Source organism: Penaeus chinensis, chromosome 12 (genome assembly GCF_019202785.1).
Source record: "Penaeus chinensis breed Huanghai No. 1 chromosome 12, ASM1920278v2, whole genome shotgun sequence".
Taxonomy (NCBI): Eukaryota; Metazoa; Arthropoda; class Malacostraca; order Decapoda; family Penaeidae; genus Penaeus; species Penaeus chinensis.
The window spans coordinates 6061769-6080119 of NC_061830.1; the positions used below are offsets into that span (position 1 = coordinate 6061769).

An 18351-nucleotide genomic window follows, 5' to 3' on the forward strand; every position below is an offset into this window, starting at 1 on the left:
AAATAATATTAATATTAATATTAATATTTAGAATAATATTACTAATATTAATATTATTATGATTTAAATTGATATCAATATTAGTATTTAAATTAATATTAATATTAATATTAATATCTAAATTGATATAAATATTAATATTTGAATTAATAATGATATTAATATTTAAATTAATATTGTTATCAAACATTAACCCATTGCCGCCGGTGTAAATTAATAAAAAATGGGGAAAATGCTGTGCTCCTTTTTTATATTTTTTTTTTAAATGTCTCTGTACATAGATGGTTCTGCTGGTGCTTAGCCACAAAGGAGTCAATTAGTAGACCTTGTGACCTTACCTGATTTCACCTTTCCTTGAATTGGCGGGAAAACTAATTTTTTACGAGTGCTATGAATATCGATGGTGTTATTTTTATTATAAGCATTATAATTACTATAATGTTATAAACATTAGTAATAGCAGAATAAGATAACGTAAATTATTTTTGTAAATTAAAGAAAAGGGTGAACGGGCGAGACAGGCAGTCCTCGTAATTGGCTCATTGGTGATTTAGTACAAGTGTAGCCATCTAAGCGTAAAAACAGCCAAACAAGTAAACTCACATTTTTATTTTTATTATTTTTATATATATATTTTTTTATATTTTATTTTTTTTCTAATTTTTGTTATTGTTATTATCAATCATTATTATTATCGTTATTATTATCAATCAATCATTATTATTATCGTTATTATTATCAATCAATCATTATTTTTATCAATCAATCAGTCATTATTATTATCAATCATTATTAATATCATCATTGTTATTATCATTATTAATATTATTATTATTATGATTATTATTGATGATACTGATGTTGATGATGATGAGGATGATCAATAATCAATGATTTTAAATGTTATCATTAATATTATTTTTTTTTTATGTTGTTATGGTTAATTAATTAATTTGTTTATTTGCTTGCTTACTTATTTATTATTTTATGACAGTGATGATGATTGTTATCTTTATCTTCACTTGATCATCACCATTATCATTATTATTTTCCTTAATCTTGTTGACATTATTTTCATTTTTTGCACTATGACATGAAATTTGTTTGACATCTTTTAACAAATGGATTGTAATTTCTTTCAACAGGCTACCGCACAACAGCCATCAGACACCTCCCTGAGAGTGCCACCTGTTGATTCCGGCCAAGAGCCACACTATTCCAGCGCAGAGGCTAAGGCACCCAGCAGCCAAGGCTATGGCTCTCACAACCTGGATTCCCATACCTATCGTTTACCAGAGCTTGGGCAGTCCTCTGATCAGACCCTCCTTCAATCGTCTTTGCAACGTGGATACCAAGAGCACAGTTCTCCTTCAAAATGTAATGAGTTTTCACTTAGATTTGATGCGTCTAAAGATGGGACTGTTGATTATCAAGATACAGGTTCCAGATATAATACTTCAGTGCCCCATGCACTTCCGCAAAGGTTACACGTTAGTAACAATCCCACATACACCAATGTTGGGATTCTCAGCTTGGAAAATGGTTCTGCAACTCTCCCTCAATCATATTCTTACCTGAGAGAAAGAGATAGTGAAATTCCTGTGAATACAAGTGATGACCATATGGCAGCTCACACCAGCCATTACCTCAGGACACCTGTAAAGGATTCCATAAATCAGACTGATTATGCCTTTTCAGGAGCTAATGTATATGAATCTTATGAGCCAGCTAACTTTGCTGGAGCATACCAACCAGATCAGAGTAGTCGGATAACAAGTTATCAGAGCCAAGGAAACACAAGTCATCCTCTCACCAAAGAAACAAGATCATTGAGGAAAGATATCAATGATATTGTTCTGAGGAAGCAAGCACTGGATTCACGCCTGCAGTCACTCATTGCTCACCGTGCAGTACAGAAGGAAATGGAATGGGCACAGGCATCTAAGTCAAAGGATAAGAGGCAGCTTTCAAGGAGCCAGAGTCTGGAGGATGACAGTAGGAGACTGAAGGGCAAATCAAAGAAGTATAGAAGTAGAAGCAAGAGTCAGGAAGATGAAGTAGATCCTCATAGCAGAATGTCATCATCTGTTAAGGACTTTTATTTGAGCATGATCAGTGAAGATCAAGATGAGTTTCCAAGCTTGCAGATGGGGAGCCTTGAGAATGAAGAGAAAATATCAGAGCTTAGGAATGAAGAGGCAGATTTACCAGGTCTAGGTGACAGTGGATTAAGCAGTGAAATAAATTCTATTAATGCTACCATTCAAGAGCTTGTGCGAGAAAATCAGAAGCTACATGAATTCCTGCAGGGAATGACTGTTGAGTCTATTGCAAAAGTAGACCAGGAAAAAATAGAGCTAGAGGCCAAGATCCAGTCACTTAATCAAGAAAATGAGTCTTTAAAGATTATGATGAATGGGAACATTGAAGAAGAGACAAATACTGGTGTAAAAATGAAGCATGAGGGCAAGGCTGTTTCCTTCCTTGTTTCAGATGACAGCGTGGAGAAGCTTTTGAAAGAACATGAGATGGAAAGTGCTCATTGCCAAGAATTAGGTAAAAAGTCTCCAGTGTTAGAATCAGAACATGTTGCAAAGGAACTCTCAGATATTGCCGATTCTTCACAAAAGGGACAAGAAACACCTGTGGATTCCCAGGAACATTCCAAAAGAATAGCAGTACTTGAAGCACAGGTCAGTGAACTTACCAGGCAAAACCAGAGTCTCGTGCACAAGATTAGAGACGAAAAAGATGGAGATGCTAGTGATAAAGATGTACAAAGTGATTATGAAGAAACATCCTCCAGGATTTTTGAGTTGAAAACCCAAGGTGATGCAAGCGTGAGTGTTACCAGGGAAATAGAGAAACTTCAGAGGAAAATCAACAAACTCTTGAGAGAAAAAGATGACCTAAACCATAAACTCAACACAGAAGCAACTGAGAGGGACTATGAGCATTCAAGACTGGAAGCAAGAATTAGGATTTTGTCAGAGCAAAACAGGGTATTAAGTGATAAAGTGAATGAACAGAAATCAGCCTCAATTGGAACAGACCATGGCAGCTACCATTCAGATCAGATTAAGAGTCAGAATGACTCTAGTGTTGCTATCAGTCTGAATCAAGATAAATTTGAAAAAAGTACAGATGAAAGCAAATCTGCCATGAACATGGGCACAACTAGTTCAAAAGAAGTAAGTTTTAAAGTAGATGTTGATTATGATAACCTTTCAGAGGATGAACATAAGCTTGAGTCAAAGCTTGGCTCAAAATCCTCTTCTTCCAGACAAGTTTCTGAACATTCCAGATCAAGAAGTACTGAATACAGTTCTTCCAGAGGGGATGCAAAGCACACGCACTCAAGGGGAAGTGCTGATTACAGTAGTACCAAAGAGGGTTCAGAGTACACGAGATCAAAAACAGAGCCTGAATACAGTCATTCAGAAGAAGCTGAGAATGCCAGATCGCAAAGGAGTGCAGGTTATAGCAAGCGAGATCCAGAGTACTCTTCATTTACAAGAGATTCTAAGTTTATCAGGTTGGATGAAGCTGATCATAACTCATCTCTCAGGCAGTCAGAATATCCTGAATATAGTGCATCATCTAGTAGAAGTCATAAAAGTGACAGGAGCACCAAGAAGAGCACAGCATTTGATGAAAATGATGAATATAGTCAGGTTGATGATGATTCTAGTACAAATATTGAACATAGTCTCCATACTGAAAATGTTGATCAGTCACTATCTCAGAGACTTTCTTATAAACCAAGTACATCATTTGAAAGAAGTGAGAAAACCTATGTAAATGAATCATATGATAGGAAAAAAGACAGCTCTGCTGAAACTTCACATAATAATCAAAAGAGTAAAACTGATGAAGTTAAACCATACACTGTTGTGCAGCCAGTGAATGATCCCAAACTGACTTCACAACTTGAAGAATTATTAAAACAAAATGAAATGCTTATTTCCACAGTCAATGCTATGAAAGCCACAACTGTTATATCTGAATCTAGTCTTGGATCAGCAATGAGACAAATTATGGAAGAGCATGAAAAGCTCATGCAGAATATAGAAGAGAAAATAAGTCATGCTAGGGTTTCTGGAGAGCTGGATGCTGAATCTAGGATGAGCAAATTATTGCAGGAAAAACAAGTGTTGGTGATGTCACTGGAAGAACAAAAACACAAGAATGAATCACTTGTAAAACAGAATGACCTGCTTGAAAAGAAACTTCACCTTGTCAGAAACAATAGCAAGGAGTCATTGAATGCAGACCAGGAGACTAATGAAAAAGATAAGGAAGTGCTATGTTATGTCAAAACACCACCTACTCTTTGCATAGCATCAGAGGAGATGAATGCACCCTATGACATTGAAGTGGACTGTGAAATAATAGAAAGTTTCAAAGTATCTGAAGAGATTGTGAATGGAAGTGACGACTTTAAAAAGAAAGAAATGGACAAGTTTCAACAGAATAAAATGGGAGAAGCCATATTTAAGGCTAGTTACCACTCAATGCAAAGGAAAGATACATCTAAGAGTAAAGACGCGCAAAAGCCAGTGACAAAAACAACAGCGGATTCACAGAGCAAGGGTAGCAGCAGACGAAATAGCTTGAGTCCGCAGTCATTTAGTCGGAGAGGGTCCCAGACCTCAACCTTTAGAATCCCGAAAAGTGAAGACCAAGAACACGAGGAAGAGCTACAGGATGAGCTGACTGAGGGATTGATTCATCTGACCTCAAGAAAAGAAGATGAGAAATGGGCTCAAGTGCTAGAGCAGTCAGGTGCTTTGTTATAATTGTTTTGTTTTATGTGACCTGTCATTAGGCACCTCTTAATGATAAAATTAATATTTGATATTTTATCATCATCATAGCAATCATTATTTGTGTATTCTAAGAAAGGTTAGTTTGTGCTATATATTTTGAATAGCATTATTGTATTAAAAAATTATTGCCTGTGTTAATTTGAATTAACTCATTACAGAAGAGGAAAAGCAAATTCTTCAAGACAGAATTAAGACTCTAGTGAATGAAAATGACTGTTTGGCATCACGGTTGGAGGAGGTGATGGGTGTGTCACGCAATTTGAGTGGCCAGATGCATTCTGCGCGGGAGGAACTGGTTAAGATTTCAGCCGAGAAGGAGGATTTGCAGAAGAAAGTTAGGTCAGTTTGTAGTGAGTTTATAGGATTATTTATAGCAACTTTTGAGTGTGGGGAATAATTTAAGTGGGGTTTGTGGTATCATTAGCTAAATGTGATATAGCTAAGGTTATGGTCTTTTGCCTTCAAGATTAATGAATGTTTTAAATTGGTACTTGAAAAATTTCTTATATATTTGAGACATATACCTGTAAGATAATTAGATATTTAAAGGAATTCATACATAGCTATAATTATTGTTACCTTGGTTTTTCATATTGGCTATATTTTTTGCTGCAAGATTATTTCTTGTCCATGCAAATCATCAAAACTACCTTGTCTTACAGATCACTTGAGGAAGGGAAGGAGGATAGTTCACTGAGCTTATCAGAGTCTCTTGGGAGCTCGAGACTCACACAGCGTCTTAAGGATCGGATAAGAAGCTTACAGGTATGCAGGAAATATCATTTCCAGGATGAGAAGCAAATCTGGTTTTCTTCTTTGCTTGTAATAAAGAAAAATTCTAAGAAAACTAGTACTATAAAGTCTTCTGCAGCATAAGTAACTGCACATTAATAACACTTTCTTCTAAAAAGTTGTTGATAGGGTAAAATCTTGAATAAGAAGTAGCAAAATTAGTGTGTATTAGTGCATATTGCTCTGTTGGGCATGTGGCATTTGTGAGTTTTTAGCTGTGATATGATGTTACCTGGTGTCAAAGGGTTAAGGGGATTTCACCTCAGAAAACAGTACATAACCAGCGTTAAAACAATGACACTGACACATTACTCAAGCAGCAGAGCATACACAACACAGTTTATCTGCATGCACTCTGTCTGTCCAAATGATATTGTAGTTCAAATAATTTTCATCACTAAGCTGACAGTTATCAAGTAAGTATCGTCACAACATCAGTTATCACATACTTACGTTGTCAATGGAGGTGTGTTAGCCCATAATAATTATCATTATGCTAGTGCATCTTTGCTCCAGCAACAACAATGAAAGCAAAATAAGTGTTTTAATTTCTTTTAATGTATTATGTTTAAATTGTTTCTGAATGTAAATCCTATTGCAAAAATAAGAATCAGAAATGGTTGGTGTAAGCTCTCTGGAATGCCAGTTCACTCCAAAAACTGTTTTTGTTATAAGAATTAGCACTTCAAATTAACCTATCTCACATGTTTTTCCTTTTGCTTGATTTTTGGAAATGTCTTATTTTATAATACTGTTGTTAATAACACTAATAATTATAATGTTGATAGTAATAGTAATAATAATAATAATAAAAAAGTTTTGCCAAAAACCCAAGGAAGGGTGAAATCAGGTGAGGGCACATAGACTATTAAATGACTCCTTGATGATTCAGCACTTGTGGTGCCATATATTTGTAGATACATGTCACAAAACATCCTGGTTTTACAGTGAATATCATATTTTCCTAGTGTAATTAAGTTCAAGTTGAGGAGGTATGGACAAATGTTCAGATTAATATATAAGGTAATAAGCTTGCTAACTCAAGGTTAGAGGTCTAATGATTTCTTAGAATAATTATACAATTTAATGAAAGATATTGTTCAACAGGGAGAAGTTGAAGGGGCATGGCAAGAGGTTCATCAGCGCACAATAGAAAGAGACAAGATGTCTGCAGAGAGAGAGAGCATTGAATACACAGCAAGCATTAATCTTAACAGTGCAAGGAAGGAGGTAAGCTGGAAGCCTATTTTAATTTTTAAAAGCTGAAATTGCATAAGAAAGTGCCAAAATTCCATGTCATTCGTACTCTCTGCATTTTAGGTTGAGTCATTAAGGAGCCAAATTGCCATGCACCAGCAAGATTTTGAAAGGAGGGCTAATGAGTTAACAAACACAAAGAATGAACTGGAGAAAAAGTCTTCAGAGCAGAGGATTCTTCTGGATGATTTTGAAGTCCAGAAAAAGAAGCTACATGAAATAGAAAAGAAACTGGAAGATGTTGAGAGTTCCTATAGAGAGTGCCAGGAAAAATTACAGATTGAAATAAGAGAGAGAAAGGTATAGTATATTGAGTATATACATGGAAGCATAAGAACCATAAAACCTGTTTTTTGTTCACTTACCTTGCTGCCCTTCTGCCATGCTGCATATCACATAACAATATGATACTCTGCAATTTTCCATATATACCTCAGATGTTCTGCCTCAGCACATCTACTACTAACAAAATCTTGTTCCAGAGAACTGAAGAACAACTAGAGGAGACCCTTCAGCGTTTGTCTGCAGGGTTGGAGAGTGAGAGAACGAGATCGAAGGGAGAGAGATACTGGCAGGAAGCTGTGTCTAGACTAAAGGTGAGTGATTATATAAATGAAAGAAATGAAGAATTTTTTTTCTCAACATTTGACCTAATATATGAGAAGATAAAGAAAAAACATTGAAGTAAGAGGAATATTTAATAAACTAAAGGAAATACATCATAGTGATATGAATAGATGTACATGCATTTTTTTTCTTACTCTTCTGCAGCTTTGGACTGAAATCACTTTATGTATGAGGACCAGAATGTATCACTGTGTTTGAGTGAATAAAGACAATAAATATATACTGTTAATAGCTTTCCTTTAATGTTTTGTAAGAGATGTATTAGAGGCTTTGTCATTTTCAAAATGTCTTGTATAAATGGATAAATTTTATTGTACTGTTTGGCAACAGCAAAGTGAAGATGTTGCACAAATATGGAAGAGACTCATCTTTTATATTGTTAATAGATGTTGAATTCCGTGCTAATCTCACCACCCTAAATTTGATTGAACAGTTTACAATTATACCCTGCTGTCTGTTGACTGTCTGAAGCCTGATGATTAGGGGTTCCTGAAAAAAAAAAAAAAAAAAAAAAAAAAAAATTTAAGTGTAATTTTGTGCTGATAACCTACTTTAGATTTTTTGCTTTATCCTTATAGAATATCTTTTGTATTGATAGTAGGAAAAGCCAGGCTACAAATAAGATCCAAGGATAGTTATCCTTTACTATCACATTGAACAGTGTAAAAGGCATATATGTAGAGATTGTTTGTATGGGATTTTTGTGGTATAACTTTAGAATACTACAAGATAAACAAACTAACTGACATGTTTTCTGAAGTTGAGTCAAAGAAATGTTTTCTTAAGTTGAGTCAAAGAAATGTTTTCTGAAGTTGAGTCAAAGAAATGTTTTCTGAAGTTGAGTCAAAGAAATGTTTTCTGAAGTTGAGTCAAAGAAATGTTTTCTGAAGTTGAGTCAAAGAAATGTTTTCTGAAGTTGAGTCAAAGAAATGTTTTCTGAAGTTGAGTCAAAGAAATGTTTTCTGAAGTTGAGTCAAAGAAATGTTTTCTGAAGTTGAGTCAAAGAAATGTTTTCTGAAGTTGAGTCAAAGGAGCCTTTTCTGTCACATCTTTCAGAGTCAGTTGCATCAGGAACAGCTCCGTTCACGTCTTCTGGAAGCGGCTGACCACGAGAACTCAGCACGCATCCTGGTTTTGCAGCGCAGCGTTCGTGAGACTATTGAAGCTCACGAAATTCTGCAGGTTAGATAGGTTCTGATTTGCTTTTGCTTCTTGTTTGGCAAGCATGAATTTTGCAAGTTTATTAATAGGTTGTTGAATCAGGTGGGTGCTTTTTGACTTGTTTGCTTTCCATTGAAAGATTACATAGATTTTAAAATTTTACTCTGCACTTTTACAAGTCAAGTATGGGTTTAAAATGCATTTCTTAGTATTCAGTAATCAGTATAGTGGCAAATAATTGAATGGAAGTCGATTATAATGCTATATCTAGTCATACTAAATGGCTTGTAGAAGCATTCCAAAAGCATATACAAGAATTTTAGGAACCTTTTTAGCAACCTGCTTGTTCTATTTTGAGCATTTAATATAAGAACATTAGTTCGCTTCAAAGTAAAGGTTCATATAGGTAATATCAGAGAAGGAAAGCAAGTCTATACTACAATGGAGTATATGCTCTGCCTTATTTGATTCCTTGGTCTAAACTTGATTACATAAATACATGCTCATCCATCTCCTGTAGCTAACTTTTCTCTTAAAACCTTATCTTTTCCTGAAAGATATTTAAATTAGTTATTACTAACTGAAAAACATAACATTTCATTATTTACCGGAAGGAAAGTTAGACTTTCACCTAAAATGTTTTTTATTTACCCCTTCCCTTTGGATATAAGCTTTCAAAATATAATATTCTAGTGAGTAAAACATGTAATCAATATTCAAGCTTCATCATTCTCAAAATAAGAAAGACAAGAATGTATGTTCAGTTATTTTGCATACATAAAATTTTTTGTAATTAACCCAGTGCCTCTGGGTCGGCTAAAATGTTGTAAGGCCTTAACTTCCAAGACTACAAATAAACTTAGTGTTGCATACCACATGTAGGCTACTGGCATGTCCTTTTTCATATCATATCAGCAATGCCCTGGTTTGTGCCTTTATTCAGACATGTAAGATAATTAAGTTCTTAGCGCTATTTTTCAGCCTAAAGTTTTGCAAAAATATCCAGTCACCATAGTGTATTTTCTGCATGATAGAAGGGCTATAAACTGTGATTGGATGGAGATGATGGTGGCATGATACATGTATCTCTTATAGCCAGGCACACCTATAACTGTCATGAAAAATCTACTCATCATGGCGAGTTGAGCGTAAGGGCTGTTGTATTCAGGGAATTCCCTGGCAGAAAGGCTAGACGGTTGCCAGAGGTCACTGGAATGAGTGACACACAAATTTCTGGTACTGTCAGTGTTGATTTTGTTTGAATAATACCATAGAGCATGTGTTATTGGCTGCTATAAGTTAGGTAAAAGCTGGTAACCAGGTTGGTTAATTTTATTTTTATGTATTTTTTTAGTGAGTTTGTGCATGCATGTATTTACAGTAAAGAGGCACTAGAAGATATGGTTGATTTAGTGATTTCATAAGAGTTAGTAATTCTGTAGTTTGCATTTTTAAAAATCATAGTGATAGTATTACCCTTGGGTGAATATGGCTCTTAGATGATTTTTATGATAAAGAAAGGATGCTTTTGATATGCTTCTCAGCATTAGTCTGTGACATACAATATTTTTTAGAGAAGAGAGAGTGTAACAAATGGAGAGTAGACTCCATCTTTTCTGACAGTTTTTTCCATCTTGTCTCCCTTTTTAGTGATATCAAGTAACCAAATTCTGTAATTTTATGAAACTCATTCACTTATGGCAGATAACAAGGATGGAATATTACTAAACTAACTCTTTGATATTCACCTTAATATTACAGTTTTGAATGGGACTTAAGGAAAACAATATCAATGGGAATTCATTTGTAACTTAATTTATTGATAGTGGAATTAAAAGTTGTATTGTTCTGTCTTTCAGAATTAAAATTAAAATATCACTGAAAGTTCATTGTTGTAAGATCAGTGATTAACCCAAAGACCCTAGGAAAATGTTTTGTTCACTGTAGTATTGTTTTGTGAAATGTAACCTCACCTGATTTCACCTTTCCTTGAGTTTGGAGGAGAATAGCGTTGTTTTTTTGCTATCATGTGCTATCATTATTGATGCTGTTTTTTTTACCATAGACTATAATTATTATAGTGTTATTGACAGTACTAACAGCAATATAAGATACTAGAAAATATTTTCCAAAATCAAGGAAAAGGGTAAGCAAGTGAGACAGGTAGCACTTGTAATTGGCTCATTTGTACCTTAATACTTGTGGAGGCATGTATGAATATATTAAACTCACAGTGGGTATGGCATGTGCATATATGCCATCCCTGGCAGCTTTGGTCAATAGTCACAGTATATCTTTGTTCAGAAAAATGTGTTTCATAGGCGATTGCTTTCAAGTATGAGAACTGTATTGTGGACCAGTAAGATTCTGTAAGGTTCTTAGTTGGCAATAAATAGTAACAAAACTAGGTTTATTTTAGAGGAAAAACTATTTGGCTAAGTTATTGTCTCGCACTTTTGGCATCAGTTCCCATTGCTCTGTTGATAAATATTCTGTGTAAAGAGCTTATATTATAGCTATATTTCATTGTGTTTGCTCATTAATGGAAGATTACAGTATTTGACCTTGAGGAATATCTAGAATCTAGGTTAGAGAATCAAATTCTGTGGAAGCTTAATTGCAACTCCTCAAACAGTTAAAAAAAAAAAAAAAAAAAAAAACATAGGAAAGAAAGTGATGTTTTATCTCCTTTGTGGTTACTGGTATCAGTCTGAAAAGAGAGATGGTACAATTTTTTCCTTCAATTAATCTTTTTATACGTATCTAATTGTTTACTTGTTTTTTTCACTAGCAAGGGCTAGCCATTTAAAGTTTTTTTTATTTATTAGCTTTGATATGGATTCCATGACAGTCCATGCAATATCCTGTTGTATTTTTTCTGTGCAAATGTAAATAAAGCTAAAGGTAAGAGTAAAAAGTCAGACCTCACTCCCAGGTGTACAGCCAGCATTAGCATACTCACTCTAGACTCTCAACTTAGGCCAAATACAAGCAGCTTCGTACTGCTTATCGTGCCAAAAAGACGGACAAGACTCACCGCAGAGAACTTTCAGAGCAGTATTCACAGCAGGTTAAGGAGCTTGGTAAAACTTCGGCGGCTTTAGAGGACAATTATAAGGTAAGACTTGGTTTACAATTTTTGTTACTCTTCCACCTTCTCATCAGCCTCCTCCTCCTCCTCTTCCACCTTCTCATCAGCCTCCTCCTCCTCTTCCACCTTCTCATCAGCCTCCTCCTCCTCTTCCATCTTCTTATCAGCTTCCTCCTCCTCCTCTTCCACCTTCTCATCAGCTTCCTCCTCTTCCACCTTCTCATCAGCTTCCTCCACTTCCACCTTCTCATCAGCTTCCTCCTCCTCCTCTTCCACCTTCTCATCAGCCTCCTTCTCCTCTTCCACCTTCTCATCAGCCTCCTCCTCCTCTTCCACCTTCTCATCAGCTTCCTCCTCTTCCACCTTCTCATCAGCCTCCTCCTCCTCTTCCACCTTCTCATCAGCCTCCTCCTCCTCTTCCACCTTCTCATCAGCCCTCCTCCTCCTCTCCTCTTCACCTTCTTATCAGCCTCCTCCTCTTCAACCTTCTCATCAGCTTCCTCCTCCTCCTCATCCACCTTCTCATCAGCTTCCTCCTCTTCCACCTTCTCATCAGCTTCCTCCTCTTCCACCTTCTCATCAGCCTCCTCCTCCTTCTCCTCCTCTTCCACCTTCTCATCAGCCTCCTCCTCCTCTTCCACCTTCTCATCAGCCTCCTCCTCCTCCTCCTCCTCTTCCACCTTCTCATCAGCCTCCTCCTCCTCCTCTTCCATCTTCTCATCAGCCTCCTCCTCCTCCTCCTCCTCTTCCACCTTCTCATCAGCCTCCTCCTCCTCCTCCTCCTCCTCTTCCACCTTCTCATCAGCTTCCTCCTCCTCCTCTTCCACCTTCTCATCAGCTTCCTCCTCTTCCACCTTCTCATCAGCTTCCTCCTCCTCCTCCTCCTCCTCTTCCACCTTCTCATCAGCCCCCTCCTCCTCTTCCACCTTCTCATCAGCCCCCTCCTCCTCTTCCACCTTCTCATCAGCCTCCTCCTCCTCCTCCTCTTCCACCTTCTCATCAGCCTCTCCTCCTCCTCTTCCACCTTCTCATCAGCCTCCTCCTCCTCCTCCTCTTCCACCTTCTCATCAGCCTCCTCCTCCTCCTCCTCTTCCACCTTCTCATCAGCCCCCTCCTCCTCTTCCACCTTCTCATCAGCCTCCTCCTCCTCCTCCTCTTCCACCTTCTCATCAGCCTCCTCCTCCTCCTCCTCTTCCACCTTCTCATCAGCCTCCTCCTCCTCCTCCTCTTCCACCTTCTCATCAGCCTCCTCCTCCTCTTCCACCTTTTCATCACCTCCTCCTCCTCCTCCTCTTCCACCTTCTCATCAGCCTCCTCCTCCTCTTCCACCTTTTCATCAGCCTCCTCCTCCTCCTCCTCTTCCACCTTCTCATCAGCCTCCTCCTCCTCTTCCACCTTCTCATCAGCCTCCTCCTCCTCTTCCACCTTTCATCAGCCTCCTGCTCCTCCTCCTCTTCCACCTTCTCATCAGCCTCCTCCTCCTCTTCCACCTTTCATCAGCCTCCTCCTCCTCCTCCTCTTCCACCTTCTCATCAGCCTCCTCCTCCTCTTCCACCTTCTCATCAGCCTCCTCCTCCTCCTCTTCCACCTTCTCATCAGCCTCCTCCTCCTCTTCCACCTTCTCATCAGCCTCCTCCTCCTCCTCCTCTTCCACCTTCTCATCAGCCCCCTCCTCCTCTTCCACCTTCTCATCAGCCTCCTCCTCCTCCTCCTCTTCCACCTTCTCATCAGCCTCCTCTTCCACCTTCTCATCAGCCTCCTCCTCCTCCTCCTCTTCCACCTTCTCATCAGCCTCCTCCTCCTCCTCCTCTTCCACCTTCTCATCAGCCTCCTCCTCCTCCTCCTCTTCCACCTTCTCATCAGCCTCCTCCTCCTCTCCTCTTCCACCTTCTCATCAGCCTCCTCCTCCTCCTCCTCTTCCACCTTCTCATCAGCCTCCTCCTCCTCTTCCACCTCCTCCTCCTCTTCCACCTTCTCATCAGCCTCCTCCTCCTCCTCCTCTTCCACCTTCTCATCAGCCCTCCTCATCCTCCTCTTCACCTTCTCATCACCTCCCTCCTCCTCTCCACCTTTCTCATCAGCCTCCTCCTCCTCCTCTTCCACCTTTCTCATCAGCTTCCTCCTCTTCCACCTTCTCATCAGCCTCCTCCTCTTCCTCTTCCACCTTTCTATCAGCTCCTCCTCTCCTCTTCCACCTTCTCATCAGCCTCCTCCTCCTCCTCCTCTTCCACCTTCTCATCAGCCTCCTCCTCTCTCCTCTCTTTCCACCTCTCTCATCAGCCTCCTCCTCCTCCTCCTCTTCCACCTTCTCATCAGCCCCCCTCCTCCTCTTCCACCTTCTCATCAGCCTCCTTCTCCTCCTCTTTCACCTTCTCATCAGCCTCCTCCTCCTCCTCCTTTCCACTTCTCATCAGCCATCCCTCCTCCTCCTCCTCTTCCACCTTCTCATCACGCTCTCTCTCCTTCCTTCCACCTTCACCAGCTCCTCCTCCTCCCTCCTCCTCATTCTCCTTCCTCCTTCTCACTTCCTCCTCCTTCTCTTCTCCTCCTCCTCCTCCTCCTCCTTCCTTCCTCCTCTCCTCCTTCTCCTCCTTCTTCTCTCCCTTCCTCCCTCCTCCTCCTCCTCCTCTTCCACTTCTCACGTCCTCTCTCCTTCCTCACTTCCACACTTCTCCTCCTCTCCCCCTTCTCATCACCTCCTCCTCCTCTTCCACCTTCTATCAGCTTCCTCCTCTCCTCTCCACTTCTCATCGCCTCCTCCTCCTCTCTCCTCTCCACTTCCCCTTCACCTCTTCTCCTCCTCCTTCCACCTTCTCATCAGCCTCCTCCTCCTCTTCCACTTCTTCAGCCTTCCTCCTCTCCTCTTCCACCTTCTACTCCTCCTCCTCTCCCTCTTCTTTCACCTCCTCCTCCTCTTCCACCTCCTCACCTCCTCCCTCCTCTTCCCTTCTCTCACCTCTCTTCTCTTCCTCCTTCTCAGCTTCTCATCCTCTCCTCTTCCTCCTCTTTCCATCCTCTCTCAGTTCTCCTCCTCTCTCCTCTTCACTTCCTCCTCCTCAACTTCCTCCTCCTCCTCCTCCTCCTCACTTCCCTCCTCCTTCTCCTCCTCCTCCTCCTCCTCAACTTCCTCCTCCTCTCCTCCTTCTTCACTTCTCCTCCTCCCTCCTCCTCTCACTTCTCATCCTCCTCCTCCTCCTCTTCATCTTCTCTGCCTTCTCTCTCCTCCTCCTCTTCCCCTTCTCTTCTCTCTCCTCCTCCTCTTCCACTTCCATGCTCTCCTCCTCCTCCTCTTCCCCTTCTCTCACTCCTCCTTCCTCCTCTTCCCTCCATCACTTCCTCTCCTTTCTCATCACTCAATCCTTTCTCCTCTCCTCCTCTTCCACTTCTCCTGTTCCTCCCTTCCTACCTTCTCTCACCTCCTCATCCTCCTCTCTTCCACATTCTTCATCTCTCTCTCCTCTTCACCTCTCATCAAAGCTCCTCCTCTCTTAGGACCATCTCTCACCTCCTCCTCCTCCTCCAACTTCATCAGCTCCTCCTTCTCTTCCTAAAATGACTCCTCCAACTCTCCTCCTCCTCCTCTCCAATATCAGCCTTCTCCTCTCTTCAATATTCATCAGCCTCTCTCTTTCTCCTTTGTAATCTTTCTCACCTCCTCCTCCTCCTCCTCTTCCTTTCCATCAGCTCTTCTCCTCTTCACCTTTGGTATCATGCTTTCTCCGTTCATCTTATCAAGCTCCTCTTCGTATGGGAATTATACAGAGCATCCTTCCCATTTCATCAATGTATCAGCCTCTCTCCTTAAACATAGGTCAGGCCTTTTAGTCTCTCACTCTAAGTCTCTCTTACCATTTCCATTTCTCATCATACTGCCTCTTTTTCAAAGTCGGTGCAATAACAGTCAGTCTCTCGTCTTAGTGTTTAGCTCATACCTCTCACTTACACTACAGCCTTGTTCTTTCTATCCCTTCACACTCTCCATCTTGTAGAAAGGTGAAAACATTATGGCAGTTGTTATTATTTACAGTAACAGTAACTGAATCAGATTATTGCTAACATCATTGCTGACATGAGTAGAGAAAAGTTTGAAAAAGCTGAGAGGGACAGTATGTGTACGTGATAGTGACAATTGAGATTTGTATCTTTAAAGTCTAAAGTCATCTTTGATAATTCTGTTATGTTTTAGTATTTCCAAATACCTAACTATTTTGTGTTCATGAAGTTTGCCACATAATATGAGCACAAGCATGTACGATTTTGTGTAATTGTTAATGGCTGTTTGTCCAATAAATTAGAAACCCATGGGACAGTATGCCTTATAGATGTAGTTGGCTACTAATGGAAGTTCTGAGGACTCATTTCTGCTAGTGTGCAACACATAAATGTTGCAGAAAAAAAAAAAACGATTTTTTTTTTGCCATCTTGTAATTTTAGATGCAAGAAGGGCATACTTAAGTCAAGGCAGCACTTCTGAGTATACCAAGTTCTTCATATATTTTCAGATGATCTCAATTAAGGAATAGGGTTCAGCAGTCTAATTAAGAAATGGGACCAAGTAATCTTATTATCTCTCTTTTCCATTTCTACTTTTCCTTTGAAGATGATGCTGTCGACACTTGGGGAAAGCATAGGTATCACAGTGGAGATCCTGACATCCCACGTCTTCCTCTCTCCTTGCATTGTCCATCCGAGCCCTGACATTAGACTTGATCTGGAGACTTGGTTTGAGGCTCAGCAAGGGAGGCTCAGGTATGTTGATTGTGTTATTATGTGTCGAGTGTTGTATGTGTCGAGACTTGTGGATGCTTGTAGATATGGTGTGCATGTTTGTGTGGCATCAAAGTGCAGGTGGTGTACAAATGTATAGGTACTTCAAATAGTTACTCTTGTTAAATCCTGTTAAAGTTTAATTTGTTATATTTTGCTGTTGTTTCATGAATATAAGGCATTTACTCTTTTCAGATGGTTACAGACACAACTTCGGAAACTTTGCTTACATAATTGGAAAATGGCAGATCTCCCAAAGACTTCCAACTTCAGCATTGGAAAGAGAACAAAGCCCATTTCAGGGTCTAGCACATCAGAAACATCTGGTGATTCAAATATCCAGGTAAAAAATGATGGAAGTTCAGAGAGCAAGTCAGATTCAAGTTCTGGATACAAGACAAGGAAATCGTTAAAAAAGAACTTATACGATCTGTCCATTTTGGATGAAACCATGTCTGACAGTAGTATGCCTGTTCAGAAGAAAATTGGTGCTTCACCTGCAGTTCCTGCCTCAGGTGCTTCATCAGGCTTTACTGCTGTTTCTGATACAGACAGTAGAATGGCCAGGCAGGGTTCCCAAGAGGAAAATGCACAAGACTCTGGCAATACATTTGTATCATTTTCATTTGTACAATCCAAACCTGCATTCAGTCCACCCATGAAGCCACTAACTAGTAGTTCAATGAGCCTCAGTGAAGTGGGTCGAATCCTCACTGACCAACAGAGGCAGCTTACCCGGGCAAAGTTCCACCAGTACAAAACCCTAGTCTCCAACCTCCAGAGAGACTTGGAATTCCCTTTTACATCGTCTCCAAGTGTTCCTTCCTCCATGATCACCACACCTGAGAGAATCAAGGAGCTTTCTTGTTCCACTTTTGGCGATGAAGAGCACTCGGGAGATGTAGAAATAACTCTTTCCGACTCGCAAGTTTCATCGTCAAGAACCCTCTGTTCCCTGTCCCAAAATGAAGAATCTGCTTCTTCAAAGCACTCCAAGGAATCATCACCTGTGCTGGAAGAAGTTTCACAAACATCCGGCAGTTTATCAGGTATGTCAAAGAGTCCGTACTCCTGGAACAACACCTGCCTGGAAAGGAATCCCTCCACTTCGCCATCCTTACGTCCAGAGCTCCTGCAGGAAGACGTGGAGAGCTTCGGCATGGTAAGAGACTTTGATCCGTCAAGTGCCAGAGCCAGTGCCAGTGACAGCAATAGCCTACCTGGAATAAGGGATGTAACCAAAGAAAAGAGGGCCTCGGGTGTGGATGTGGATAAAGATCATGACAGTATGGAGGAGTTGGATGAAGAGGAGGACATCATCAGGATCTTTGTGGAAAGTGAGGTTGTTGATGATGATGATTTAGACTGACCTTTACTTTCTCTTTGAGAACATGAGTAGAGGTTTGTTTGACTGAAGTCTAAATGACAAGGAAACCATCTGCTGTGAACAGATGCAAAGAAGTATTTAGATTTATTTACTGATTATCACTTTCAGGAAATATTTCTTTGGTATTTGATTTTATGGTCTATTTATTGATGTTCAGATTATATTTATTAATTTAAAGATAGCAGAATTGTCATGTTCTGTAATTTCTTGAGTATTATACGCATTTGTTTCTTGAAGCCATTGTTTGTTATTAAGAGGATTATATAGTATAGACAATTATGTTCCTTTTGCACAGCATTTGTATTTATTTAATGAATTTGATTAATCTTTTACGCACAGCCAGTATAATAAGTTACAAACAGAATGTATTAAATAGGAAGAATCTAGATGTTTCTTGACAATCACATTGCATTCATTACCATGTGTAAAAAATACAAAAA

The 18351-nt window shown here is 39.5% G+C and overlaps 1 protein-coding gene across 1 annotated transcript in view; it reads left to right on the forward strand.

Moving 5' to 3' along the window:
• LOC125031084 (COP1-interactive protein 1-like) overlaps nt 1-18351 on the forward strand; it is a 32342-nt gene that overhangs the window by 12204 nt on the left and 1787 nt on the right. The window contains exons 5-14 of the mRNA XM_047621561.1: nt 1146-4785; nt 4988-5168; nt 5492-5594; nt 6729-6851; nt 6942-7178; nt 7361-7474; nt 8562-8687; nt 11647-11784; nt 16358-16506; nt 16720-18351. The exon at nt 16720-18351 is cut by the window's right edge and continues 1787 nt beyond it. Of these exons, the coding sequence (XP_047477517.1) occupies nt 1146-4785; nt 4988-5168; nt 5492-5594; nt 6729-6851; nt 6942-7178; nt 7361-7474; nt 8562-8687; nt 11647-11784; nt 16358-16506; nt 16720-17893 (5985 nt within the window). The 3' untranslated portion in view covers nt 17894-18351. The remainder of the gene's footprint in view (nt 1-1145; nt 4786-4987; nt 5169-5491; nt 5595-6728; nt 6852-6941; nt 7179-7360; nt 7475-8561; nt 8688-11646; nt 11785-16357; nt 16507-16719) is intronic.